The sequence below is a fragment of the Manacus candei genome, unplaced genomic scaffold, assembly GCF_025592945.1.
Source record: "Manacus candei isolate 608988 ecotype Guabito, Panama unplaced genomic scaffold, ASM2559294v1 h1tg000073l, whole genome shotgun sequence".
Lineage (NCBI taxonomy): Eukaryota > Metazoa > Chordata > Aves > Passeriformes > Pipridae > Manacus > Manacus candei.
In genome coordinates, this window is record NW_026138121.1 from 1,156,806 (window position 1) to 1,183,051 (window position 26,246).

The following is a 26,246-nucleotide window of genomic DNA, read 5'->3' on the forward strand; positions in this document are numbered from 1 at the left end:
AAAACATGCTTTTTGCTTTTGTGTTGCCCAGAGAAGCTGTGGCTGCCCCATCCCTGGAAGTGTCCAAGGCCAGGTTGGACGGGGCTTGGAGCAGCCTGGGACAGTGCCCATGCCCATGGCAGGGGGTGGCACTGGATGGGCTTTAAGGTCCCTCCAACTCAAACCATCCTGTGATTTAATATAAACCAGAGTTTTGCTGTTTGAAGAACGGGAAAGCACATTTGTCAGGAACTTACTGGCGTGGAGTCGGTCTCAGAGACACTGATCCCTCCCAGGGAAAAGGGAACAAAGCCCCGGCAGTGCAGAACCAGGAGCCAGCTCTGAGTGCCCTCCTTAGGCCACTCTTTCAGCATTTCCAGCTAAAATCCACTTATCTTCACCACCTCCCCTCCCAGGCCCTCCTTCCACACCACTTGTGTCCCAACTTCAAACCCCGGGATTGTCTCCAGGGGCTTTTCAAAGCCTGAGAGAGAAGGGGCAGAATGTAATTAGGGGACAGTATTTCTTAATCAAATCTGAGCCGCCCACTGCAAGTGAATGGGAAAATCTGGTCCCAGGGCAGTGCTCCTCCACAGAGGGCATGGATCTGCCTTTCACAGGGAATGAGGGACGGGATGAGGGCATGGATCTGCCTTTCACAGGGAATGAGGGCTGGGAGCGTGGTCACCATTCCCTAATCAGCTCAGCTGATCCCCCACAGAACCCTCAATGCAGGGCCACAGCTGTGGCCCATAACTCTTGACTCGATCTTCCATGGTTGGCCTGAAAGGCCTGAAAAGCCCAGAAATGCTCTAAAGCTTCTGCTCCAGTAAATTGGGGCTTTGAAAAGCCGGCCCTGGCTGCGCCCGGGGAGGGAGGGGGGGAAGGAGTTTCTTTCTCAGTGCACTTGCTCTGAGGTTGAGGGTGAAAGTTTTCCCGAATCTACACCACACCCCAAACTGTTATTTGCTTTTTAAAGTCCAAGCTGGAGCAGGCTATTTAGCAATTCCACCCTTCTGCAGGGATTCCTGTGCCCCAGGATGTGTTTTTCCCTCTCGCACTCCAGTCAGCAGAGTTACAAAACACTCGAACGCACCTCCTTAGTCTGAATTTTTCTTTAAATAGTGCATTTGTCATGACTGACACGTTACACAAGACACATTTCAGAGTAACTGGGAGCTGTCAGATCCCAGGATTTCAGTTCTCTGTCTCCATTTGAAAACGCAGCTGAATCACAGAGCCAAGCAGCGAGACAAGAAAGCAAGTGTGAGCACCGTGGGGAGGAACAAGAAAAGCTCCTGGTTTTCAGGTATTTTCTACTCTCTCAGCAAAGCTCTTAAAAAGCCAGACTTCTCAGTGAATTACTTTATAATTACCTAATTAAAGGAACCTACCTAGTGAGTGTGCTTTCAAAAATCTCAGGGTTTGTCCCAACAATTTGCCACTTTCTGAGGCATTTCAACCGATTTTTGTCATGTACTGAAGGTGTAATAGTTCATATGCACTCACTGCCACATTGTAAGCAAAAAGCTCATTAACAACACTTAGCACAACGCAGCCAGCTTCATTTTTTTTTGCCTGTCTCCTGTATGCTACAGACACTTCTCAACACCGTTGCAAAAAAAGAGGTTTTTTTTCCTTTCAAACCCAGTAGAACAGTGTATTTTAGCAGTGCCTTTTAATCTGCATTTTCCTCGGCACACCAGGATATAAATTACTGCAAACACACAAATAATCAGCTTTAGTTCACTGAGAAATTATTTCCCTGTGACACTGGCAAAGGGCAGAACCTCACCCCTGTTTTTACCTCCTGTCCCCTCGCTCCCCCTTTAATCTGTTTTGTTTCCCTGGGTGCCAGAGCTGTAATTCCCCGGCTCCTGAGCCACAAACGACTCTGCAGCCTCACATGAGCCATCTTTCAGCTAAAGTCTCATAAAACCAAGGTGAAGAGCGTTAGGGCTGGTACACACAGAGATATCAACAAAAAACCTGGGATATTCTCACCTGTAAATCAGATTTTTAAATGGTTTCTGTTACACAATTTGGATTTGCTCCCTCCAGAGCAATGACCCTTAACGAGGATGGTCTTCCTTTCACTGGTATTGAAGGGGGGCTTTTTTTCCATCCAACAGCCCCGGGTGAAGTGTTTGGGAAAGGTGAAGTGTTTACCCACCCAGCCATTAACAACAGGCTGCTGAGACAGGAACATCTCCCCAAAGGGGAAAAACCCAACAACAAAACCAACCCCCGATGAAATATTCAACATGAAAACCACAAAGGTTGTTAAACGAAGTGAGAGAAACTTCTCATTCACTGGAGAGGATTCCTGCAGAAAATAAAGGATTGGGGGGATCTTTGGGGTCTTTTGTCCCACCAGGCAGCTCAGGGTGACCCCAGCTCCCCATTCCCCCCTTCCACCTCACCTGCTGCTCCCAGTTATCCACAAAGATTTCAAGCAGCTCACTGAGTATCTCTCTGTTCATTTACAACAATTTGAAACCAAACCTCTTAGTTCTGTTTTGCCTCAGAGCTGACAACAACTTCAGAAACCCTCTTACACTTCCCCAAAGCAAAAAACTCGTGTGAAAGAATCCATGAGGACCTCATGGGACAGAAGCTGAATTCTGTAGTATTTCCACTTATTAACTGTTCTAAGTCAATCCAGTAACATCCTCTAAGGGCTGAGAAAACACTAAATTTCAATTTAGGAGCCTCAGCAAAAGGCCTAAGACATTTCAGTATAAAAACAGGTAACAAAAGGGAAAAAGGCCAAAAAAACCCAGGATCTTAAAATGCATTTTCAGTAATTTATGCTGAAAAAACCATCTTTGCTGCTGAGAAAGTGCTTCTTGTCACTTGTTCTGAGACAAAACAGAACTGCTTAAAAATAATAATTAACAAGTGAGTGTTTTAGCACTGCAGAAAACAACCTGCAGGGTGTGATGTGGACAGAGCTGGGTTTAAGGCAGCAAGGACCAGCAACAAATCCACTGCAGCAAAAAAAACCCAGAGCAGAGGGGAGACACAGAACCTAAAGGTGCCTTTTTCTGTCCCAGGGACCAGCAGCACAACACCCCATGGATACATCCCAATCCAGCCGATCCCCAGCCCCGGTTCATTCCGCAGGCTGATCCCCAATCCCTCATCCTCACAGGCCTCTTGTCAAGCCCAGGGCTTTGTACCACATGCAGCTGGAATCTCCGCAGGAACTGCAGCAGGAGATTCCTCACTAACAATCCTTGGACACACAACAGCCAAATAAATCCCCGGTTTTGGCTTCCCGGCTCTAACAGCCCCTAAACTGTTGCATATGTGACTATTGTCCAGCCCCGCTCCTGAACAAGCGGAATTCTCTGTAACAAACCCAACTTGCACAAGACCAAGAATTATTCCAGAGCGGAAAATCTGCCAACTTCAAAACACCCCTTCCACTTGGAGCCAGCTCGTATTCGCAGGGAGAATGATCAGGGGAGGAATAAACACACATTTATGGTTTGCAGCCTCGTGCTGAAAGCCCGGAGACACCAAATGCTGCTCACGCTTGGCACATCGTTTCCAAATATTTGCACCCAGCCTGTTTGGAAACCAAATAAAACGCCAAACGTTTTTGTTGCCCGTTCCTTTTAAAACATCCTCCAACCTCTCTGACGCTGGATAAACTGCAGCAACCCCCGGGTGCAGCTGCCCAAGGCAGAGCAGCAGAAATCCAGGGAAAATTCGATACGGTGCAGCTCCAGCCAGTTCACAGGGACACTTGTTTAATCCTAATCCACACTGTTCACACCCACACGGAGCTTTTAACTCACCATTCCACTGATTTACCTGCTCCTCATTCCCGTGCCCCTTCATTCCTCAGCTCCAGCAGCAGCCCAGCTCTCAGCCCCCTCCCTAAAACCTTATTTTCACTCTCCTTATCATCCCATTTAATCTGCTCCCTATTTCCTGCCTTGCCAATCGATTCTCCTCCAGGAGAAGCTCCTGCCGAAGTCAGAGTCTTCCCTGGAACGAGGAATCAGCAGCTCTTTCCCGGGTTTCCACGAGCATCTTCCCCGAGGCGGCAGCGTGTGAAAGGACCGAATTTTGCATCATTTCACGCCAGACGAGCTCAGCGACTCCGGGAGTTCGCAGCATCTCTCCGTGACTAAGAGTACAGGAGTAACTCCGCAAAGTAAAGGCGCTTCCCACCCTCCGGCTCCAATGTTTCGGGATAACGGGATGCTCTCCCCGCTCAGCGTTCTCCTGCTGGAGACCCGGAGCTGTCCTGACGCTCGGATCAGGCTCGTTCCCGGTAGTAACGCGATTAACGGGCGCCTTTCCTAAAATTAGCACCTTTCCCAGCACCGACTCCCCGTTCTAGGGGCTCAGTTATCCCTTATCCGCTATTCCCTCGGCTCTGGGAGCCCTCGTGGCGGGCGGGGGGGCTGTCACTGCTGCGACCCCTTTTGAGGTTTAAAAGGGGATTTTGAAGCAGTTTCTCTCCCGGGGTGGACATTTCCCACCAACAAACCCAACCTCAAGGTGCACCCAGGGCCCCCCCGGATTAACTTCTGCTCCTTCCCTCCCTGCGAGACACAAAACCGCGACTTTTTTGGGTTTTTTTGTATGCGTTTTTTTCTCCTAAATAAATACAAACCCGCACAGATTTTCCTCATTCTGGTGCCCTCCTACACCCCCCCCTCCAAGCACAGCACGGGGGTTTAAGGGGGATATTTTTAAGGCGCGTTTCTCCCCCCTCCCAGCAAAGCCACGACCCCCAGCACCCCCCCAGGGTCCCGGGGAGGGGAAGGGGTTTGGAGGGGGGGGGTCAGTCCTTGGGACGGGGGGGTCCTGGGGAAGGGGGGGGGGATGGAGCAAGGCGTCGGTGCCAGAGGGGGGAACTGTGGAGAGGGGGGCCCCGGGGGTGGAAGGGGGTCAGGAGGGGGGTCCCGAGGAAGGCGGGGGGGGATCCCGACGACATTCCAGGGCAGGATGGGGGGTTTGGAGACGGGGGTCCCGGGGATGGCGGGGGGGGGGGTGTCCCTCAACAAAGGGAAAGTTGCGGAGCCGCCGAACCCGGCGAGGGGGTCCCGCCCGCACACAAAGGCGGCGACCCCCGTGATGGGGAGAGAAGGGGTAATAAAGGGGTAATAAAGGGGTCCGCCTCCAACCCCCCCCAACCGCACCGCGCGGGGGGGCAGAGGGGGGGGCGCCGCTTTGAGGAGCAGGGGGGCAGCAAGGACCCCTCAGCACCCTCCTCACCCCCCTCACCTCCCGCAGCCCCTCACGGCTCTCCCCCCTCCGTGCCCTCGGGGGGGTCGCGTCCCGTGTGTCCCCCCCCCCCGTCCCCTTTATTTACCGCCATCACCAGCACGCGCGAGCTGTCACCCAGCGCGAGACGCCCGCGCCGGCCACGCCCCCTCCCCGCCCATTGGCCGCCGCGCCCCGCCCCGCTCCGCCATTGGCCGGGGCGCGCGTCACTCAGCGCCGGCTCCCGCCCCCCGCTGCCCGCCGCTTACGCCAATTGCGCAGCGCAGCGCCCGTTGCTCCCTACGGGGCCCCGCGCGCCGTTTGCGTAGGGCACGCGCGCCTTTTGCGTAGCGGGCTCGCCGCCGGCGGGCCGTACGCAGTCTGCGCGGCCGCCAGGGGGCGCTGCTCAATGGGCGCCGGGGGGGACGGCGCGGGTTCGAGTCCCGCCCCCCGCCCGTGACGCGCCGCGCTTTGTGAACCGCGGGGCCGAACTTCGGGCGAGTCGCGGGAGGGTAAATAAAGGTGTCTCGGAGACAAAGAGGCTCTTAAAGGGGCAGCGCGGGGGCTCCTCGGGGGGCTGCGTGGTGGCGGGAGGCACCTCGCGGGGTCCCTGAGGTGACAGGGTGGGCTCGAGGTGATGGGGGACCCTGAAGTGATGGGGGGCCGTGGGGGCTCTGAGGTGATGGGGGGGAACCCCACAGGGTCTCTGAGGTGATGGGGACCTCAAAAGAGTAATTTTGTCCATCAATAAAGTAAAAAAGCCCCACAGTAACATAAGGCAGCAGATCCCAGAATGGAGACCAATAGGCTTTGCTGAGACATGAATGACTAAGTCCTCCTCATCCTCTCCCCCGTGGAAACCCACTGACGTCGGGGGGTAATTGGAAGCAGAACGCGGCAGAGACTTCTCCAAAAATACAGGTTTATTGGGGTGGAATACAAGAAGACACCTTTATGTGGATATTAAAAAAAGAAGTAAAAAATTAAAAGCTCTGTTCCGTAGCTGTTTGCAGTCACAGAAGCTCTGCCCTTGCGTTTGGCTGGAATTTCTCCTTTTCCTGCAGTTTCCTGCTGATGGACACTGATTCCCTGCACGAAGCACTGCCCAAAGAACCACAGAACCACGGATCCAATCCGCAGAACCATGGATCTAATCCCAGACACGCTCCAAACCACGGAGAACAACCAGAAACACACACAACACTGGAAAACTCTGCTTTGAACCAGGGGAAGGAGATGCAGAAGGAAAAAAACCCGTCCCATGCCGCGTTTCAGAGGGACTCCCGATCCTGCTGGGCAGGCAGCAAGGAGGATGTACTCCCAGGAGGAGCTCCAGGGAATCCTCTCACCTGATCCCAGCCACGGGCACCTGCTGCTGCTTGCGGATCTTGTTGAAGAGCTCCATGTACTGCACCATGGTGTCCCCGGGGCTGTACACGCTGTCGTGCTTGGCCCCGAACACCGACGGGATCCCGGGCGTGTGGCTGCCCATGAAGCTCTGCATGAACTCCATGAGCAGGTTCCAGCAGTCGTTGGCGATCACACAGGGGCAGTATTCCACCTGGGAACACAGCCCACAGCCCTGGAGCTGGCAGGAGGGGCAGTGCCCTGCTCCCTGCCTCTCTGCAGGGTGTGCTTTCCTTGAAAACATCCCAGAATGTTTAGCATGTAACACGGAGGGGTAACCCCATCCAACCTGGCCTCGCCCCAGGGTTGGGGCATCCACAGCTTCTCTGGGCAACCCGTGCCAGGGCCTCTCCACCCTCCCAGCCAAGAATTCCTTCCCAATATCCCATCTAAGCCTGCTCTCTGCCAGTGTGAAGCCATTCCCCCTTGTCCTGCCCCTGCAGGACCTTGTAAAATAGCATCTCTCCATCTTCCTTTTCAGCTCACTGGACAGCCACAATTCGGTCACCCCTAAACCCTCCTCCTCCGTCCTCCCTCATGGAATTTCCCTGCGTGTCCTTGTATTCCCCACCCTTCCCAGAGGCCCCTCACCTCCACGGATATGCCCCTGGCGCTGGGCCCCATGGTGACGGTGCCCAGTTTCACCAGGAAGTCGCAGTACTGGTAGCGGGTGCCGCGGCTCTCGATCTTGTTGGCCTTGGCGTTCTGGAAGAAGCCCTTGAGCTTCACCATGAGGGTGTCGAAGTTGGCGTCGGCCACGAGGCAGGGCCCGTTCTCGAAGAGGGCGAAGCAGCTCAGGGGGTACTCGGAGTTGTGCATCACGTACATCAGCTTCCCTGTCTGCCCTGCAACGACAGCCAGGGGATCCGGGCTGGGAAACCAGCACTCCTGTGCTTGTACCCGCCTGACAGCACCACCTGGTCCTCCCTGTGTCCCCCCTGGTGCTTTAACTCTGCATCCCCACACGGATGTTATGTTATCCAGCCATTCAGGGAATAGATGGGATTTCATTCTGAAGGTTTACTGGGAAAACTAAATGTTCTGGTGCCCCAGGACAACACCAGCACGACTCTGGAGTCTGGGGGGGATCAGCCAAGAGCACCCAGCCCCCCCATCCCTGGCTGGGCACCCCCTGCCCACGGGCACAGAGGGAGCCTGGGCTCAGCCTCTCCTCCATGGAGATGTACAAGTTCCAGCTGCAGAAAGAGTAGGAAAAAGCTGCTCTGGAAGCTCCAAACTGCTCTGTTCAGGAACACTGGCTGAGCAGAGCCTGGGGCTGCACGGGCTCAGGGCCACTGAGCCACCTCTGACTGTCACAGCAGGGTCTGGAAAGGACGTGGGAGTCCAGGGGGAAGGAAGGAGAAGGGAAAAGGGGAAAGGAAGGAAAAGGAACAGTGGAATCACAGAATCGTCAAAGTTGGAGGAGACCTTCAACATCTTCAAGTCCAACCACCAGCCCCACACTGCCACTGTAACCTGTAAACCATTGAACCACATCACCCAGCGAACACATCACCCAGTGACTGACGGTGCCTCTTAAACACCTCCAGGGAAGGCAGGGAAGGAGAAGGAAGGTAAGGAGAAAAGAGAAAGGACGAAAAGGAAGGGAAGGAAAAGGGGAAGAGGGAAAGGGAAATGGGGAAAAAACCCAAAAGCGGGGGAAGGAGGTGAGAAGCCCGGCGGAGCCCCCCGCGCCCCGCCGGGGCCGTGCCGGGGCTCACCCTGGGTGCCGATGGCCCCGGCCGTGTGGTAGGTCTCGCAGTCCACGCCGAACGTGCCCTGCTTGTCCGCGCCCAGCGCCTCCAGCCGCCGCGCCAGCAGCTCCACCGTCTGCTGCACGCTCTTGCCCTCGGCCACCGGCACCTGCGACACGCTGGGACACGGGGCCGGGGGGTCACGGGCGCTGCCCTCCCACCGCCGGGACCCCTCACCGCTCCCTCGGGGCTGGCCCCCCGCCCCGGGCACCCCCTGCCCGCCGGGAGCCCCTGCCCGGTGCCGGTCCCACCTCCACCGGGAGCCCCCCCCGGGGCTGCCCCGTGCCCCCCGGAGCCCCCCGCCCTCACCAGGTGACCCCCATGGTCCCGGTGCCGCCGCCGGAACGGGCGGGACGAGCAGGCCCCGGGCAGGGGCCGCCCCGGAACGGGCGGGGCGAGCACCCACGTGCCCGTTCCCCTTCCCCGTTCCCAGCCCGGGCCCGCTTTCCCCTCCCGGCCCCCCGCGATGCCCAAGGCCCGGCGGGCGCGGGGCTCCGGCCCTGCCCCGGCGCTGCCCTTGGCCGAGCAGATCCTGCAGGACGCGGCCCCGCGGGCCCGGGCGCGGGGGAAGCGCGGCGGGGCCGGCCGGGAGCAGGGGGAGGATGGCGGGGACGGGTTCGTGGACGCGCGGCTGTCCCGGCGCATCCTGGAGCAGGCGCGGCGGCAGCAGGAGGAGCTGGAGGCCGAGCACGGCCCCGGGGCGCCCGCAGCCCCCCGGCAGCGCAGCGCGGCCTTGGGTGAGACCCCCGAGCCCCCCGGCACCCCCCGGCATCCCCGAGGGTGCGCGGCCCCGGCTCAGCCCCCGGCGCTCCCCGCAGGTCCCGGCTCGGACTCGGAGGACGATGAGGAATGGCCCTCGCTGGAGAAGGCGGCGGCGGCGGCGGGACGGGGCGGGGAGTACGGCGGGGAGGTGGAGGTGGACCCCGAGGACGAGAAGGCCATCGAGATGTTCATGAACAAGAACCCGCCGCTGAGGTGAGGAACCGCCGGGGAAGGGGCTGCACCGGGGCAGGGGCTGCTTCCCTGCACGGCCCCAACTCACTCGTGCCCCATGTCAGCCCCCGACTCACGCCCTGTCAGCCCCCAGTTCACCTTGTCCCCTGTCAGCCGACCCCGGCCCCTGCTCACCCATCCCCTGTCAGTCCCACACAGCCCCCGGCTCACCCTCGTCCCATGTCAGTCCCACACGACCCTCGACTCGCTCCCTGCCCCCTGCCAGCCCCCGACTCACCCCATCCCCTGCCAGCCCCTCCTGGCCCCCCGCTCACCCTGTCCTGTGCCGCCCCAGGCGCACTCTGGCTGACATCATCATGGAGAAGCTCACGGAGAAGAAGACGGAGGTGGAGACGGTGCTGTCGGAACTCTCGGGCTGCCCCATGCCCCAACTGGATCCCCGTGTCCTGGAGGTCTACAGAGGGGTCAGGGAGGTGAGGCCAGAGCAGCTGAACCCACAGTCACCCCCCTGAGGTGCTGAGGGAGGGGACAGCCCTGCTGGCAGTGCCCACAGCCATGGCCTGTATCCGTGTCTTTGAAGGTGCTGTCCAAATACAGGAGTGGGAAGCTCCCCAAGGCATTTAAAATCATTCCTGCCTTGTCCAACTGGGAGCAGATCCTCTACATCACCGAGCCAGAGGCGTGGACAGCTGCTGCCATGTACCAGGCCACCAGGTAAGGTCAGGTCGCCCCAGGGAGCCTCTGACATGAGCCCCTGACTCATTTTGCTTTTCCTTTCCATAGCTGGAATCAGATTTGCAGACCACCACCCTTTCCCTATTTGACCCCCTTTCCCCACCCCTCCTCCCTCCATGCTTTGGTGTTCCCAGGATATTTTCATCCAACCTGAAGGAGAGGATGGCCCAGAGGTTCTACAACCTGGTGCTGCTGCCGCGGGTCCGGGACGACATCGCCGAGTACAAGCGGCTCAACTTCCACCTGTACATGGCTCTGAAGAAGGCCCTGTTCAAACCAGCAGCCTGGTTCAAGGGTAGGGGCTCCTGCAGGGGCTGATCTGGGGCTTGTCTGGGTGCCTGGTGGGGTTTGCCTGACTCTCCCCTCCGCAGGGATCCTCCTGCCCCTGTGTGAGTCGGGCACGTGCACGCTGCGGGAGGCCGTCATCATCGGCAGCATCCTCACCAAGTGCTCCATCCCCGTCCTGCACTCCAGGTGAGGGGCTGGGGGGTGTGTGGGGCAAAGCTTCTCCTTCAGGCACCCTGGGAAGCACCTTGGATCTACCCCTCAGCCTCTCCAGCCCTTTGGAGGTGGTGGTGGGGTCACTCAGCTCCCTCTGGGGTTGAGAGTCAAGGCTCAGTTTTGCGTCCGGGTGCCTGGTGCCCCGTGCCTCCAGCCCAGCCCCCCAACCCCCTCCTTGGTCCCTGTGGCTCCTGCCTGGCCCCACTCCCCCCCCATGCTCCCTCCTCCATCCCCGTGGCTCCAGCCCCTCTGACCCCTGTGCTCCCTCCTCGCTCCCCGTGGCTCCAGTCCCCCTGTCCCCCGTGCCCCCAGCCCCCCTGACCCCTCTCCCTGTGCCCACAGTGCAGCCATGCTCAAGCTGGCAGAGATGCAGTACAGCGGTGCCAACAGCATCTTCCTGCGCCTGCTCATCGACAAGAAGTACGCGCTGCCCTTCCGCGTGGTCGACGCCCTCGTGTTCCACTTCCTGGCCTTCCGCACGGACCAGCGGGTGCTGCCCGTGCTGTGGCACCAGAGCTTCCTGGCCTTCGCCCAGCGCTACAAGGAGGACCTGTCCTCGGAGCAGAAGGAGGCCCTGCTGGAGCTGCTCAAGTTCCACAGCCACCCGCAGATCTCGCCCGAGATCCGCAGGGAGCTCATGAACTCCAAGACGCGGGACGTGGAGGGGCAGGAGCCCGTGGCCATGGAGTGAGCAGGGCCAGGGAAAAGCTGCGGCCTGACCTGCTCCCGGGATGCTGCTGGATGCAGGAATATCCATCCAGGATCCTCCTGCTCCGAGTGGTCATTGGGAATGGACTGTGCCCACGGGGCTGGACTGAGCTCCCTGTGCTGCTTGTCACAGGACAAGGCAGCCCCTGTCCCACCCAGGGTCCTGGTGCCACCAGCACTGAGTTTGGCTTGTTCCTGGACTGGAAAATAAAACCAGAGCCATGTTGGTCAGTCAGGGCTGGTTCTGCCCTGCAGCCACATCCCTGTGTGGTCCTGGACTGTCCCTGCCCCAGCTGACCCATCCCCTGTCCCCACCAGCCTCTGGAATGCTGGCCCCCTCCCTGCCCCAGGGATTTCCCCCCCACACTCACAGAGGGGTTTATTTACCTCCTCTTGGCAAGGCTGGTGAAGCCACGGGGCCACTGTCCTCCCCTGCCCATCGAGGCCTCTTGCCCAGCCTGCTCGTGGCACCTGCCCGTGTTCCACCTTCGCTGGAAAACCCAGGGGGGACCTTCCCCTGTGTCCCACGAGGGTGCACTTACCTGGGAACCTCTCAGTGGGGCTGGGGGTGCCCTGCCTACCCTCTCCCTGTTCCATCCTGGGAAACACAAGGCTGGAGCCCCCCCGAGGGATCCCCCAGGTGATGGGGGGCCCAGCCCAGCACTTTGAGGGACAGGGATCTGAGCTCTGCCCTGGGAATCACACAGGGAAACCCTCAAGCCTCTCAGTCTTCTTTAAAATACTTTATTGCAACATCACAGGGTTCTCTGGCTCTCCCAGCAGCGGAGTGAACACCAAACCAGTTTACTCTTAAATTAAAATTCATTTATATATAAAAAACATTTCCTTTTGCACAGCCAGGCTCTGTCCCAGCCCTCCTGCTGGCAGGAGGCAGTGGCTCCGGGGCCCTTCTGGACAAGGCAGGCTCGGGGAGGAGCAGCAGCCCCACCTTTTTCTGCCTGTTTTTTTGTATCTAGTGGCATCCAAAAGGGTAGATTTCTATCTCCTTCTCCACATCTCCCACGGGAGGGCAACAGCCATGGAGCCATACGTCCAGAGGTCCCCAGGCAGCAGCGTCTGCCTCCCATCCCTGCGGAGTCTCTGGCTTCTCCTGGTTAATACAATTCCACTCTGTAATGGTTCTCTCATAGAAAAGCAGCATTATCTTTTTAAAAAACACTTTTTATAAAAAACTAACAGGATCAACAACAACAATACAAAAAACGCAGTAATTGCTTTTCCAACTCAAGTGCGCAGCAAGTTTTCCACCCTCTCAGGGTACAGCTCGGATCCACATGGATACACCTAACACAGCCCCCCTCCTGAGTGTGATCCGAGATCCCTGCCCTGGGAAGGTGGAGATGCATCCCAGACTATAGCAGCACATTCAAAGGTATTCCTTAAATCCTAGTCTGATGCCTAAGCTACCAAAGGACCAACCAGCTTCCAAGTGAGAGTCTCCCATTGCCCAGGGAGCCAGGGAAGGGGCGAAGGGGGAAGGCACTTTTTTGGGAGGGGAGGAGAGCAGCATCCAGGCCCCACAGCAAGGAATGCCACGTCTCCTCCCTCCCTGTTTCCCAGCAGTTAATAAATTAAGCAGCCTCCATGGGCCAGCGAAATCCGAGGAGACAGCGCCCAAACCTGCCCCCTCCCAAGGCCAGGACCCTCCTGCTGTCCACACAGACAGGGAGCACATCCCCAGAAATCCCATATCCAACAGCAATAACAAACAAGCCCCACAGTTCCCCTCCAAGCAGAAGCAGCCACACAACTCCCCCCAGAGCTGCAGGAATCTGGCACGAAGCAACGGGGACCGAGGGGCCACTGAGCAGCTGCTCCCTCCTGAAGGGAACCCTGTGGGTCCAGAGCCACAGGGGGGGAACTGGGGAGTATCTCCCTGCTCCAGGACATGCAGGTCCCTCCCACGGCCCCACAGCCCCAACTGGGGGAGGAGTTGGGGGCTGTGAGGGGTTTGGTCCCGCAGGGCAGGTCGGGGCTCGCCGTCCATGATTTGTGGCCCACGTGGGGCTGGAAGTCACCGTAAACACCCCCGAGAGCCAGGGAAACACCAACAGAGAAACAACTCCAACTTCTTCTGGGGTCCTGCTCCCCTCCCCAGCATTCTGGTGCCCTGACACCACAAAACCAGTCGCTTCACCCCGAGCCACCCGCGCGGCTCCGAGCGCGGCTCCTGCTCCCCGCGGGCGGGAGGGATCCCCGGCGGGCACGGGCTGGGCGGGTGGGATGCGGCGAGCTGGGGGTGCCCGGGGCGAGGGGCGGCTCTCGGGGCCGGGGGCTGGTCACAGGTTGACGTCGGTGACGTCCGTGGGGGTGCCCGTGGGCTGGCTGCCCCCGTACGCCGCCGCCTTGGCGCTGAACTCCGGCTGGCACTGGGACGCCTGCTTCAGGCTCTCGGCTAAGGCTGCCTCGATCTGCTCCTGGCAGGCCTTCAGGCAGTCCTGGGGAGAGGGAGAGAGAGACAAGAGGCTTCAGTTCTCTGCTCCTCGGAGGTGGGAGCCTTAGGAATCGCTCTGAGCAGCTGCTGGGCTGCATCTCCGACCCCCGGAGCATCCAAACACGCAGGACAAAGGAGCTTTTCTCCACCGAGGGGAATCTTCAGCTTGTCTGTGCTTTGGGCCCCTCCCCAGGCGAAGCCCCACGCTCTGGTTGTCCTCTCCCCACCTCCCTGTTTGAGCACATTCTCCAGGAAGAAACACTGTGCCCATCAGAGCTTCCCAAAGCATCTGGCCTCGTGTCTGGAAGCAGGGTGTGATTTCAGGATCATGGCAAGGGCAGAGCAGCTCTGCACAGGCCAGGTTTGGCTTTTACAACCCAAACTTCCCAGATCCACAGTGGCCTGCAGCACATGGAGCCCATGGAGCCCCCCTGCCTCCCCAGGCTCTTCAGCCCAGCTCTCCCAGAGCTTGGGGTGCTCCTGCAGCAGAGCTGGGAACAGGAATCCTGCTGGATGCACTGGCTGATGGGCACTGCCTCACTCTGGGAGTCTCTGAGGCAGGGACCTCCCTGACCCAAGAACCACCCATGTGTACCCACACCACCACACCCCAACATGCTGGGAGGACGATCCTGTGGCTACACAGCTTCTCACAAGGTTTCCTTCTCACCAGGTTTCCCGTGTTCCCCCCCGTGCATCCCCCAGGGACCCACCCCAGTGCGGGGGACACACCAGCCCCGCTCACAGGGAGGCTCAGGGGGCTGCAGGCAGCACCGCCACTCGTCACAAATGCAAATCCCACACGAGCTGTAACCAGAGGAGGAAACTCCCACTGGGATGCCGGAGCCCCCCCGGACGCGTCAGCGCCGGGCACGGCCCAGCCCGGGGAGCTCGGGGGCAGCTCACACCTCGGGGACATTGTCACACCCCGAAATCTCTTACCAGGAATCCGCCGGCGGTTCTTAGAAACCGACAGAGGATGTGGCGAGCGAAAATAGCAACGCCCAACTCCCCCTGCCCGCTCCCCCGGCCCGGCTTCCCGTCAGCACAGCCTCCTCCTGCCAGGGCTGGGAGCACCGGGGACAGGGCACCAGCCCTGGGCTCTGTCACCACGGCCAGTCCATCCCCAGGCTCTCCATCCCCACTGCAAACCCACCCCCAGGCTCTCCATCCCCACTGCAAACTCCATCCCCACTGGGTCACCCTTCCAGCTGGAGCCAGGGGGGAAACTGAGTCACAGCCCGGGGACACCACAAGGCTCAAGGAGAAGCACCTGCACCAACAGACATGGGAGGCCACGGCCAGGGGCTCCACAGGGAGCCCTGCAAGACTGTGGATACATCCCGGGATCCTCCAGGAGCTGCCATAATCCTTCCTGGGCAGGGGCTGTTTGCTGGGGGCACAGCAGATGCCCTGGGGAGGGAGGGAGGGTGGTAGGGCTGTGCCGGGCTCCATTTCGGTTCCCTCCCTGCTTCCCACCTGTTCCCCCCCCAGCCCTGACCTGGAGCAGGTTGCAGCCCCTGCCCCGTGCCCGCAGCAGCTTGTGAGCAGGTGGCTGCACTGATTCTCCTGAAAACAAAACCATTCCATCGGCACAGGCGGCTCGGGAGCCTCCCGCCCGTCCTCCTGCCCGGACAAAGGCCCGTGGAACCCCCCCAGCCCGGCCCAGCCCAGCCCAGCCCTGCCAGGGGACTGTAACCGACCCTGCAGCAGGAGGAGAGATCAAAGGGGGCCCTGGCAGAGGGAAAGCTCCCCATTGCTGCAGCAGGAGCAACCTGGGGAGCCCAACAGGATCCTCCTTCCCTTCTCCAAGGGCAGTGCAGGGGCTGGCAGATGCCCCCCTTCCCTCCCAGCCTGGGCACCTGCAACCAGACACCGCAGAGGGGAGCAGATGCCGAGCCCGGAGCCTCCCTCTGCCCCTTCCCACCCCGTCAACCCGATCCTGCCAACACCTGCCCGTGCAGGGAACAGACGCTGCCCTTTGTGTGGCATTTCAAAGGCTGCCCAGCCCACCCTGCCCTGCCCAGGCAGGAGCCACTCTGGCCACGGGGCTGCTGGAGGTGGTTGTTTTAGGGATGCTCTCTCTTTCCGTGGCTCTCCTCAGACCAGGGTCAGCACCATCATCAACAGCCCAATTGCAAAGACTCACAGACCAGTTTGGGTTGGAAGGGTCCTCTGGAGTCCACCCAGTCCCACCCCCCTGCCAAGGCAGGGTCACCTGGAGGTGACACAGGGACGTATCCGGGTGGGTTTGGGACGTTTCCAGAGAGTGAGACTGCACACCTCCCCCGTCCCAGCGCTCTGCCACCCTCCACGGAAAAGCTCTCCCTCTCAGAAGGAGCAGCAGGAGAGGGAGGGCTCCCAGCAGCTGCAGCAGCTGTTCCCTGTGCCCACTCACCACGTCGGTGCCCGTGATCCCGGCCAGCAGCTCCGTCACGGCCTCGTCGCTCACGGACACGCTCAGCCCGTGGATCGCTGCTCCAATGCTGCCCGTGGCGATCATGGACGGGGGATACATCACAAACGTGGAGTCTGCAGCAGCACAGGGACACGGGGCAGAGAGGGGCCCTTAGTGAGTGGGGCACGTGGCGTTTGGGATCGTGATTTCCCCGGAAAACTCGAGAGGGGCTGACAGAGGGGTCTCTGCAGCTTAGGAGGGAGAAACGGGGGTGAAGGAAAAGAGAACAGGCTGAGCAACAGCTCCACAGAGCAACAGCTCCAGAAGTGCTGAGATGAGGGGGCACTGGAGACTGAGGGAGAGGCTGCAAAAAGCTCGGATTCAGCCCCAGACACCCTCCCACGGGCACAGCAAGGGGCTGGCACACAGCTCTGCTTTCCTGGCACCTCTCAGGCACCCAAGGCCATTATCCCACCTGGAATGGCTCTGACTGGAATGCAGGCAGGCACTCAGTTCCCCAGAAGGGCAGGGGAGAGCAGCCCTGGCGAGGCAGCACCCACCTGTGGCACACAGGGCGATGAAGGTCTGGGCGTGTTTCTTCACCAGCTCCACGTTGTCCGGGGGCAGCGGGAGGCGGTGCAGGATGTGGGGCAGGAAATCGTTGGCTATCACTGACACCAGGTCCCACTTCAGCTTCTCCAGGACCAGAAGCTCCCAGTGCTGCAGAGGGAGGACAGACGGGGTGTGAGGGAGCAGGGCGGGAAGAGGGACTGTCCCCACTCTGTGCCCAGCCTGTGGCACAATTCCAGCTGCAGGGCTGGGAGCACAGCTCAGAAGAGGAAGCAATAAATGTGGTTTCTCCTTTCCAGGGAGCAGAGGGATCAGCCACTGACACCCCTCTCTGGTCACGCTGCTGCTGCAGCCCCCGAGGGAACACCAGGGCAGGGAGCAGCAGGCACAGCATTCCCACATCCCTTCTCCACTCCTAAGAGGACAGGCTGATGTCCAGGCTCCCAGAACAGTTCAGCCCAGGGTATCCCTGTTACAGCAAAGGGAACAGAGCTCGGGGGCTGGGAATGGGGGTCCCAGGCTGGGAATGCAGCATTTTGGCAGAACTTCTCCTACTCATCCCACCTCTTCTCCACCAAGAGAGCCTTCAGCTGTGCTCAGCAGAGCAAGAGGCACTGAACAGCCACACCAGCTCCCACCTCTGCCACCAACATACAGCCAAGGGCTACTGATGCTTCCCAGTGACTGCCAACACCTCCATCCCAGCTGAGGTGCCCCCTCCAGGCACCCAACAGGGACTTCTGTGGCATCTCCACGGGCCAGTCAGTGCTGGCTGTGAGCTGGGGAGCAGATGGTGGCAAGGCTGGGTGCCCTGCATGGGTTTGAGCTGGAGCTCTGGCTGCTCCAGGCACCTGCTGAGCCTCTCCTGGCTCTGCCAGCCCTGGCATCAGCCCTGGCATGGACACACAGTGCAGGGCAGCCCTGGAGCAGCCCTTGGCAGAGCCAGCACCCAGCAGGTCCCAGGGCCAGCACCCAGCCAGGGTGTACACAAGGTCAGACCTTCATTTTCTCCTTTCTTTGCAAACCCCCTCTTTCTCCTTACACAGCAAACCAGCTTTGAGTTGCCTAAATGAGCAGCATTGCTCAACCTGCTCCAAACTCCCTCCCTGAGGTCCTGTGTGCTGGTTGCCACTTCACAGCCTGCACTTTTCCACCCAGGAAGCCATTCCTCGCCTCCACAGGCTCCCACCTCCCATATGGATGGCCAGCCTGCCAGGCCTGCTGGAGTTTTCAGCCAAATCCAAAGGATAAAAGCAAGAAGAAACCTTGCAAAGAGCTCCAGAGCCTGAGGATCCCAGCACAGGTCACGGAGTGCCTGGTTTGAGGTGGGATTGGAACAAAGGGGAGAGATCAGGCTTGGGAAAAGAAGGAAACAGAGGTTTAGAATATCCTGAGTGGGAAGGGACCCACAGGGATCAAAGTGGGTGCTGGACACTGGTTAAACTGCAGCCACACAGGAAAGAGCCACTGGGAATGGAGAGCTCTGTGCCTGTGGCTCACCTGGAGCCTCCAAGGGCTCCAGAGGGTTGGGAGAGCTGGATGCCTCCTCCTGCATCAGCCCAGTTCCCTGGGAAGGGACACAGGACACAGCTGACACCTTTGGCAGTCACTGCCCTGAGCTGGGAGCACAGCCCAGGCCCAGGAAGGTCAGGAGGACCTGGAAATCCCTCCTCACAACCAGCAAATCCCAAAGGGATCTCGGAGTCTGAGAGGGGAGCTCAGAGCAGAGGGGACACAGCCCATCATCACTCCTGCCTGTCCTCCCAGAGCTGCACCCCAACGTGTCACTGTGTGTCCCTGACACACAACACCCTCTCTGGAGTGGCAGAGCCTGTTCCTGTTGGGATATTGTCCCAAGGATCCAGATCCAGGTGCAGCTCAGCCACGAGCCCTCACCCGGGACACGGACTGATCCGGGACAGCCTGTCCCTCTGCAAGGCACCACAGCAGCTCTTTTGCAGACACAGGTTCCTCACCATCACCCGCAAGCCCTGGCTGTTCCAAGAGGCTGATCCCGGGGCCCCGCCGGCTCCAGGCCGGCAGCTGAAGGCGCCCGGCGCCAAGGACTGTCACCAGCTCACAGGATTTAGCTCAGGGAAGCCTCTCTCCTGCCAAACCACCCTGCTCCTCGCTTCTCTCCTGCTAACCCTGGGGACTGCCCGCCCTCAGATCCGTGTCAGAACCTCTGAATCACTTTATCTGTGGAAGGAGCAGAACAAAAGCAGCGAGGGACAGGACAGGCAGGTTTGCTGATGGAACAAACATCCTCTTCCTGGCATTTTGTTTTGCACCTCGTTCAATCAGTCCCTGCCCGGGTAATGAAAGAGAGGAAGAAAAGTGGAAAATGTCCCTTTGTTTCTCCAGCCTGCAGAGTTCACCCTCCTCGTGGAAGGGCTGAAAGCTGCCAGCACTGCTCGTGGAGCATCCCAGCACTGCTCGTGGAGCATCCCAGCACTGCTCGTGGAGCATCCCAGCACTGCTCGTGGAGCATCCCAGCACTGCTCGTGGAGCATCCCAGCACTGGGAATGCATCAGATCCCCTTCTGCAAGACCACCCCCCAGGGCAGGGCTCTCTGTGCCTGGCCAGCATCTCAGGGGGTGGAAACCACAGAGCAGAGCTTCCCCTCTGCAAGTCTGATCCCTCCTAGCTGCATCCCAAAGCAGAGGGACAGGAGAGAAGGCAGGACAGCAGAATTCCCACTGCCTCCCCTGCTCGGAGCAGGTGAGCAAAGTCCTGCAGCCAAACTGCCCCCTCAGACAGACTCGAGCCACAGGCAGGGACTGCCTGACTCCATTCCCAGCTCTGCAAACTGTCTGGGATGTGCCAGTCCCAGCAGCTCCCCCTGCCATGCAGTGACAGCCACATCAAGCTCTGCCTTCCCAACACCCACACACCCGCTGTGCCTGCAGGAGCCTGGAAATCCATCTGGGAGCAGAGCCCACCCCCCGAGCAGCAGGAGGGAAGGGAGCTGTGCTGGATTGTCCCTGCAGCTGAGAAGGGACCATGGGACACTGTCACAGCCCTGGTGACACACTCAGTGCTCCCGAGGTGACTCACAGAGAGGGTGGAGAGAGCAGCCTGTTACCCACCCCCAGAGCAGCTACAGAAATGAGCAGCCTCCAAAGTCCATTTGCAAATGGGAAACAGGCTCTGCTTCCATCCCCTGGGCACCTTCCAGCCTGGATGTCAAGGCAAAGGGACCAACTCCAGAGGGAGAAACAGCCCCGTCTGTCCCACCTGTGCCTCAAGCAGAAGGGAAAGCAGGGAAACACCAGAGTGTCTTCTGGAAAACCACAAGTGAACATCCTTCTCTACCCAGCTCTTACTTCTCTTATTTTCACTCTTCGTGGCCCTCGGGGCCACTGCTGCTCCCCTCATCATCTGCCTGGAGGCTCCATCCTCCTCAGGCTTTGCCAGGAAATTCCTGCTGTTGGCAAAACTGACCTTCAGGTTGAAGATTTCCAAGACAAGCCAATGTATCAGGAGCAAAGCAGGCAGATGGAGGTGACTTACAACTGCTCTCCCCAAGCAGCTGAACACCCTCTTGCACAGGCCAGAAAAGCCTTCATTAAAAGATAAAGAAAAAGGGAAAAAAAAAGAAAAAAAGGAAAGGTAGGTCAGATAATGCCCCTGACGGAAATCCAACTTCCTCCAAATGGACAAGTCCCTCCTTGCATCATTTCCTTCTCCCTAGAATAACCTCCCCAAGAGTTTGTTTCAAGTGTGTCCCTTCTCAGCTGCTGAGCTGGTGCCAAGCATCCCAGCAGGAGAAGGAAGCAAACCTGCTGGGAATGTGAGCCAGCACCCCTGGAGTCCAGGATGGCAGCGACCCATGGGAAGAGGCCAGGATGAACCATTGTCCAGACCTTGATGAAGAAGCTCCCCTTCCCCTCCCCACCCTGGGAGGTTGTGAAAGAGCAGCAACATCCCCTGATTAGCACAGAGGGGGAAGAGCAGCCCCTGGGTGTTGTAATCCAGCACTAACTCCAGCGGGTCCCAAAGCCCAAACCCTTCACAGGCCCTCAGATGTTCCCTCCCCTCCCTCTCTGCAGTGAGGACAATGGGAGACTGGAGTGGGATGTGCTCCAAACAGGGTTAAAATCCATGGAAACCGTGGTGGGCAGGGAAAGCTGCCCACCAGGTGATGGACTGTGGAGCAGCTCCTGCCCAGAGATGTGCCACGGCCTCAGGTCCCCTCTGGAAGGGCCAGGCTGGCTCCTGATGCCTCTGCTCAGCCCTTGATGACCAGAATAAACCCCTGCACTGCTGAGTGGGAAAGGGATTCTATTTGCCTGGAAAAGCTACCTCTGGCTAGCCCAAAAAAGGACTTCTGACCCTCAAAATGAAGCCATTTTCATCCACCTCAACTCCAAATTGATTCTGGAGCAGAGAGATCCAAGAGATCTGTGCCAGCCATCCATCTGTGCCTCCTGAGAGCAACCCAGGATCCAGGGAGGGAGAACCCCAGGACTGAGACCTGAAGGATCAGCAGTGAAGAACAGGCATCAGACAGTGCTTTCCTCCTCCAGCTCCACCCCAGGAGGAGGGAGAAGGGAAGATGAACATTGTGGTGCTGCCTGGCCACAGCTTCCTGCTGACAAACCTCGGGGGAAGAAATAAGAAAGACTCTGAGCAAGGAGGAATTAACACTGGAGTCTGAGGGGGAAGGAGAGTCTCCAGGGATGCTGCACATGCTCTGCCCACTCCCCACCTGCACCTCTCCACTCTCCTTTGGGAGGAGCCTGCTGCAAACAGGTCCCAAATTCAACTGGGAACAGCAAATCCTGCCCAAGAATTCACCAAACAAATCAGAATGAAATAGGACTGGGACCCACAGGATGCAGGCACCAGGTGTCCACCCGAGGTCTGGGCTGCAGGAGCCACCAGAACTGGCTGTGACTCCCTCCTGTCTCAGGGATGTCGACAGGACTCAGCATCCAGGAAAGAAACAACTGCTACTGTTTCCTCTGTGCATTCCCACCCCTCCCCACGATTAATCACCCACCCCTGAGTGCTAATTGAGATAATCACCACCCACAATGACTACAGGGTCATGGAGGTGAGGGGATTTTCCCCAGCCTTTCACTGGCACTTGGAAAAACCATGTTCATACCAGAGCTCCCCAGTTACCAGAACTGCCCTCGGCTCACACCTGAAAGTTTTGTGGGTTCACTCCCCACCTTGGGGACAAATCACACTCAGATCACCCCAGCCCAGCCCCAAAAAAACAGAGACACTCAATAAGGTGATGAGTAACCCTGAGAAATTCTCGGGGCAAACGGTCCCCAGGGATGGTTCTCAGCCCAGGTGACCGTTTCCTCCCCGGGGCCCTGAGCCACCAGCATGGAAGGCCCCAAGAAAAGGGGCTCTCCAGTTTCCTCCTGCACTGGGGGAGTGGAAATCAAGGGGTTTGGATCTCTGAACTTTTATCAGACACGAAAACACTTTGCCTCTCAAAGCCTCAGAACTGAACTTCTGCCTGAGCGTGCAGGGTGAGAGCCCAGGGTGAGAGCCCAGGGTGAGAGCCCAGGGTGAGAGCCCAGGGCTGGGAACGAGCACTGCAGGCACAAGGAACTTCCTCTACCACCTGGAGGGGACAATTCTGCTCCCCACAACAGGGAAGGTGGAAAGGTCTCCACCAACAGGCACCACACCCTGCAGGACAGGGAGGAGAGAAGGCTGGAATGCAGGGGGAGGTGAGGGAATGGGAGGAAGAGCAGGGACAGGGAGGAGAGAAGGCTGGAATGCAGGGGGAGGCGAGGGAATGGGAGGAAGAGCAGGGACAGGGAGGCAGGTGGGATGGCAGGCAGCAGGATGCAGAAGAGCTGGGGAGGAGGGAGAGGGTGGTTACCAGGAGCTGCTGAGGTGTGATGGAGTTGTCTGTGTAAATGCAGAGCTTCTCCACGGTCAGGGGCATGGTTTCTCTCAGCTTGGAGGCCAGCAGCATGCACACAGCCCCCAGCAGCTGCAGGCGATTCTTCTGCACGGGCACCGATGACAGGAACCGATCCACGTAATTCATGGCCAGGGGGAAAACCTCTTCCTCACACTTCTGCTCCTCACACACCTGGCAAAACCCAGGGGCAGAGACACAAAGTAAAGGCAGGGCTCCCCAGCCCCTGCCTGCACCGCAGCTCCAAAGCCTCTGGTGTTTCACACTTGCCAGGGCTCTGGAGGCCTGGGGTGAATGAGCTCCAGGTGTTAACTCTGGTGACATCCCTGGGGTTACACCAGCAAGGAGCTTCCCCAAGGCCTCAAGACTTCAGCTTCCTGGGGAAAGCAGCAGAACTCAGGTGCAGCTAGAAAGAGTGCACAAATGAGACCAAACCGGCCTGATTTGGCCCCGTTTCTGATCTCCCCTGCTGGAGATGTCTCCAGCCAGCTGGACAGCAAAGCTGCCACCTCCTGCCCCGTGGGGACTGGGGATCTCTGGAGAAAGTGAGCAGTTCCAGCATATTCCCAGCTGGAGACTTAACAGAGCAGGATCCACTGCTGGCAACTGCACCTCGAGTGCTCCAGAGACACAAGAAGAGTCAGTGGCAGCACCCAAATCAATGCTGGGTCCAAAAGTCCTCCTCCCTCAGCCACAGAATCCAGCAGCTCCAAATTTCAGCCCTCTGCCCTTATCTCCCAACAGTATCAAAACACTTGTCATATTTAACTTCCTTCTTTCAACACGACCATAAAAACATTGCGGTTTCTCCCCATTCTGCAGCAAACACCATCCTCCTCCCAGCCCCGGCTGCCCCAGCGCCGGCGACACCGACACGGGTGTGACAACTGCCACTTGTCACCCGCTTGTCACCCCTTCAGGGCTTCACAGGGACAGGTCCCAGAGCAGCATTTATTTAACACCCTTCTCGTAAAGGGAACGGCAGAAACAAAATAACAGGAGAGGGGGGGGAAAAAAGCCCCTTTAAAAAGCAAATGTTCGTTATTTCTTTTGACGGAGCTTCCCTGCAGCAGCCGCCGGGCTGGAGGACGGGGGAAGCTCCATCCCGACCTCACCGCTCCTCTGCAAATCGTTCTTTATCGAGACTCTTCACTGCGACCACCTCATGCAGAGCCCCCTGAGATTTCCCCCCCCCCCCGCCCCGAACTCCATCCTGCAGCGAGCCACACTCATTTTTAATTTGGGGAAGTAAATAGTAGCGTTATTATTTCCCCCTCTAACCAGGCACTCGCAGCCCCGAGCCCGAGGCTCTGACAGCCCAGCTCTGCCCGGAGCTTTTGGGGGTCTCTCACCACAGGGGTGGGGTGAGCTGTGGATTCAGGAGAGGGGGGTCCTGCTCCTCCTGCACGGGGCGAACACACGTTTTAGCCTTTTAGCCCAGCCGGCGCTCACGGAGCGAAGCGCCTGCAAAGGAGCAAAGCGCGGAGCCCCCGCGCTGCCCACCGGCATCGCCCCCTGCCCTGAGCACGGACCTCCGGGCTGGCGTGTCCCCCGCCTTGTCCCCTGCACCCCTGACCCCCCCAGCACACGCGGGCCGGGGGTCCTGCCCTGCGCTCCCCCCGCCGGGGCAGGAGCAGCGCCGGTGTCCGCGCAGGGGGAGCGGGGCGGCGGCGCGTCCCGTACCTCCAGCATCCAGACGGCCAACATCCTCCGCATGTAGGGCTGGATGTCCCGCTGCACGCACTGGAAGTAGGACACGCGGGGGCTGTACCGCTCCTCCAGGCTCAGCAGGTTCTGCAGCACCCGCCGGTCCTCCAGGAGCTGCGGGTCGCGCCCCGCGCGGGGCACGCGGGACGCGGACTCCACGCACAGCAGCTCCATGGGCGGCGGGGAGGCCGGGATGGAGGCGGCAGGGGCGGACGGACACGGGGACGGAGGGGCAGGAAGAAGGACAGACAAGGGGCAGGCGGGGGGAAGGAAGGACAGACGGACGGACGGACGGACAGGGGGCTGGAGGGACAGGCAGGGGAACGGAGGGACGGACACGGGGGGCTGGAGGGGCAGGGACGGGAGGGACGGGGCTGGCGGTGCGGGACGGACGGACGGACGGAGGGACGGGCGGACGGAGCGGCCGCGGCCGCGCTCCCCGGACTGGCCGCGCTCCCCGGGTGGCCCCGCCGAGCTCGGGGCTCCGCCGCGCGCCGGGGGGCGGGGCCAGCGCCCGCCTCGGCCAATCCGCGGCCGGGACGGCCGAGCCCCGAGAGCTGAGGGGCGGAGCCATCTCAAGGCCCAGCCAATCCGCACCGAGTGCAAGCGGTGGCCACGCCCCCGGGGGCGGGGCCCGGAGCGGGCCGGCGGGACCGGAGCACGTGGGGGCGCGGGCGGCGCTGCCATGTTGGGGGGGGACACGGGGGGGACACGGGGGGGACACGGGACCCCCCAGCCCGGGGCTCCCCCAGCCACCGCACATTCCCCCCGCACCCCTCTGCTTCCGGCCAGCCCGCTGTCAACCCCGCGACACGTTTCCAAGAGTGTGTTTTTTTCAGCGTTTAAGTCCTATAACTTTTTCTTTCTTTTTTTTTTTTTTCTTTTTTCTTTTTTTTTTTTTTGGAGTGTCTCAGCGAAGTTTTTCAAGGCTGTGGAAATAATCAGCTGTGCGCAGGCTTGGAGCCTGCCGCTTTCCATAATTTCCCCTGGTGCGGCTCCATGGGAGATAACAACCGCGGGGGCTGCAGAGATAAGGCTTTGTCAGCCCTGACTGGTTCTTCCGAATAATTAGCAATTGTTTGGGAACACCTTTCAGAAGTTCACTCTCTGGCTGCTTACTGTAGGAATTTCAAAGGAATTTCAAAGTCTTTCGGTTAATTTTGCACGGTGACTTTCCCCAGCCTCTGATACCTGAGGCTGCTTCTCCTCGATCCACTGGAATTGCTTACTGGTCTGGGAAGCTGCAGACTGGTCTGGAAAGCTGTAACTGGCCCCACTGCTCTCTGATGTTTGTCTCTGGCTACAGGAGCTGCAATGTCTTGACTTGGCTACCGAGAAGTGCCAGAAAATAGTATAAAATTATAAAATGCACAACAGTCTAACTGGCAGGGGGATGAACTGCCTTCAAACTTGCACATTAAAAGCTCCCCCCTGAGTTGAGAGGATTGGCTCAGAAGGTCCATTTCTACTGAGTTGGAGGCCCCTGTGCCCCAAGGGGTGACCGGGTGGGACCAAACGATTCTAATCACAAATGGGAGAGGTGGGAAATGCCTTCCAGAGCACCCTCATCGGGACACAGGGGAGTGGATGGAGACAAACCCAAATTCATCTCACAGCAATACCCCCCATCTGCACTCCTGGGAAGGACCCACTCCACACAAAACCCCGTTCTGAAGGGAACAGAGCAATGGAAGTGGTATCCAAAATCCTGCATCCCAAAAGGATGCAGGGCCACACAAAGGGGACTCAGCTGGACACCTCTGACCAGCCCTGCTGGAATATTCCTCTGTAAATACACTCACATGTATTTTTAGGCAAAGGAACAAAGAACCAAAGGAGAGATGTGCCACAACAGCTACTCCCCCACCCCTGAAGTCACTTCTACATGTGCCATTTTGACACATTTAGTATTCTCTTGTCATCTGAAGAGTCTTTTAATGATGAACAAACACACAAAG

General features: G+C 59.0%; 4 protein-coding genes across 9 annotated transcripts in view; 1 reads left to right on the top strand and 3 right to left on the bottom strand.

Annotated features, from left to right (window-relative positions):
- USP49 (ubiquitin specific peptidase 49) overlaps positions 1-5,380 on the bottom strand; it is a 27,988-nt gene extending 22,608 nt beyond the window's left edge. The window contains exons 1-2 of one of the 3 annotated variants that reach the window (XM_051808953.1): positions 5,315-5,360; positions 3,802-4,221 (exon numbers count right to left, since the gene is read on the bottom strand). The gene's annotated coding sequence lies outside the window, so the exon portion shown is untranslated. Of the gene's footprint in view, positions 1-3,801; positions 4,543-5,314 lie in introns of those variants that run through there. The other 2 variants (XM_051808951.1, XM_051808952.1) reach the window with 2 other exon arrangements.
- A 730-nt stretch (positions 5,381-6,110) lies between these two features.
- Positions 6,111-8,789, bottom strand: MED20 (mediator complex subunit 20). Of its 2 annotated transcripts, XM_051808972.1 has the most exons (5): positions 8,676-8,789; positions 8,334-8,485; positions 7,204-7,457; positions 6,555-6,766; positions 6,111-6,418 (listed from the first exon to the last, which is right to left on the bottom strand). In XM_051808972.1, exons 1-5 carry the CDS (start codon positions 8,687-8,689, stop codon positions 6,169-6,171), a joined length of 882 nt encoding a protein of 293 aa, XP_051664932.1. In that variant the 5' UTR covers positions 8,690-8,789; the 3' UTR covers positions 6,111-6,168. The 2 variants fall into 2 exon arrangements, with proteins under 2 accessions (XP_051664932.1, XP_051664933.1); XM_051808973.1 differs by having other exon boundaries at positions 6,350-6,766; positions 8,676-8,788.
- Positions 8,773-11,524, top strand: BYSL (bystin like). The gene is made up of 7 exons (XM_051808962.1): positions 8,773-9,103; positions 9,185-9,341; positions 9,655-9,793; positions 9,901-10,034; positions 10,190-10,350; positions 10,427-10,529; positions 10,899-11,524. Exons 1-7 carry the CDS (start codon positions 8,833-8,835, stop codon positions 11,245-11,247), a joined length of 1,314 nt encoding a protein of 437 aa, XP_051664922.1. The 5' UTR covers positions 8,773-8,832; the 3' UTR covers positions 11,248-11,524.
- Positions 11,525-11,994: 470 nt separating this feature from the next.
- Positions 11,995-26,246, bottom strand: part of CCND3 (cyclin D3) — a 35,677-nt gene continuing 21,425 nt past the window's right edge. For 2 of the 3 annotated variants that reach the window (XM_051808975.1, XM_051808976.1), the window contains 4 exons: positions 22,540-22,755; positions 16,678-16,837; positions 16,118-16,251; positions 11,995-13,723 (listed from right to left, as the gene is read on the bottom strand). In XM_051808975.1, coding sequence (XP_051664935.1) covers positions 13,565-13,723; positions 16,118-16,251; positions 16,678-16,837; positions 22,540-22,710 — 624 coding nt within the window. In that variant the 5' untranslated portion in view covers positions 22,711-22,755 and the 3' untranslated portion in view covers positions 11,995-13,564. Of the gene's footprint in view, positions 13,724-16,117; positions 16,252-16,677; positions 16,838-22,539; positions 22,756-24,264; positions 24,813-26,246 lie in introns of those variants that run through there. The other variant, XM_051808974.1, reaches the window with a different exon arrangement.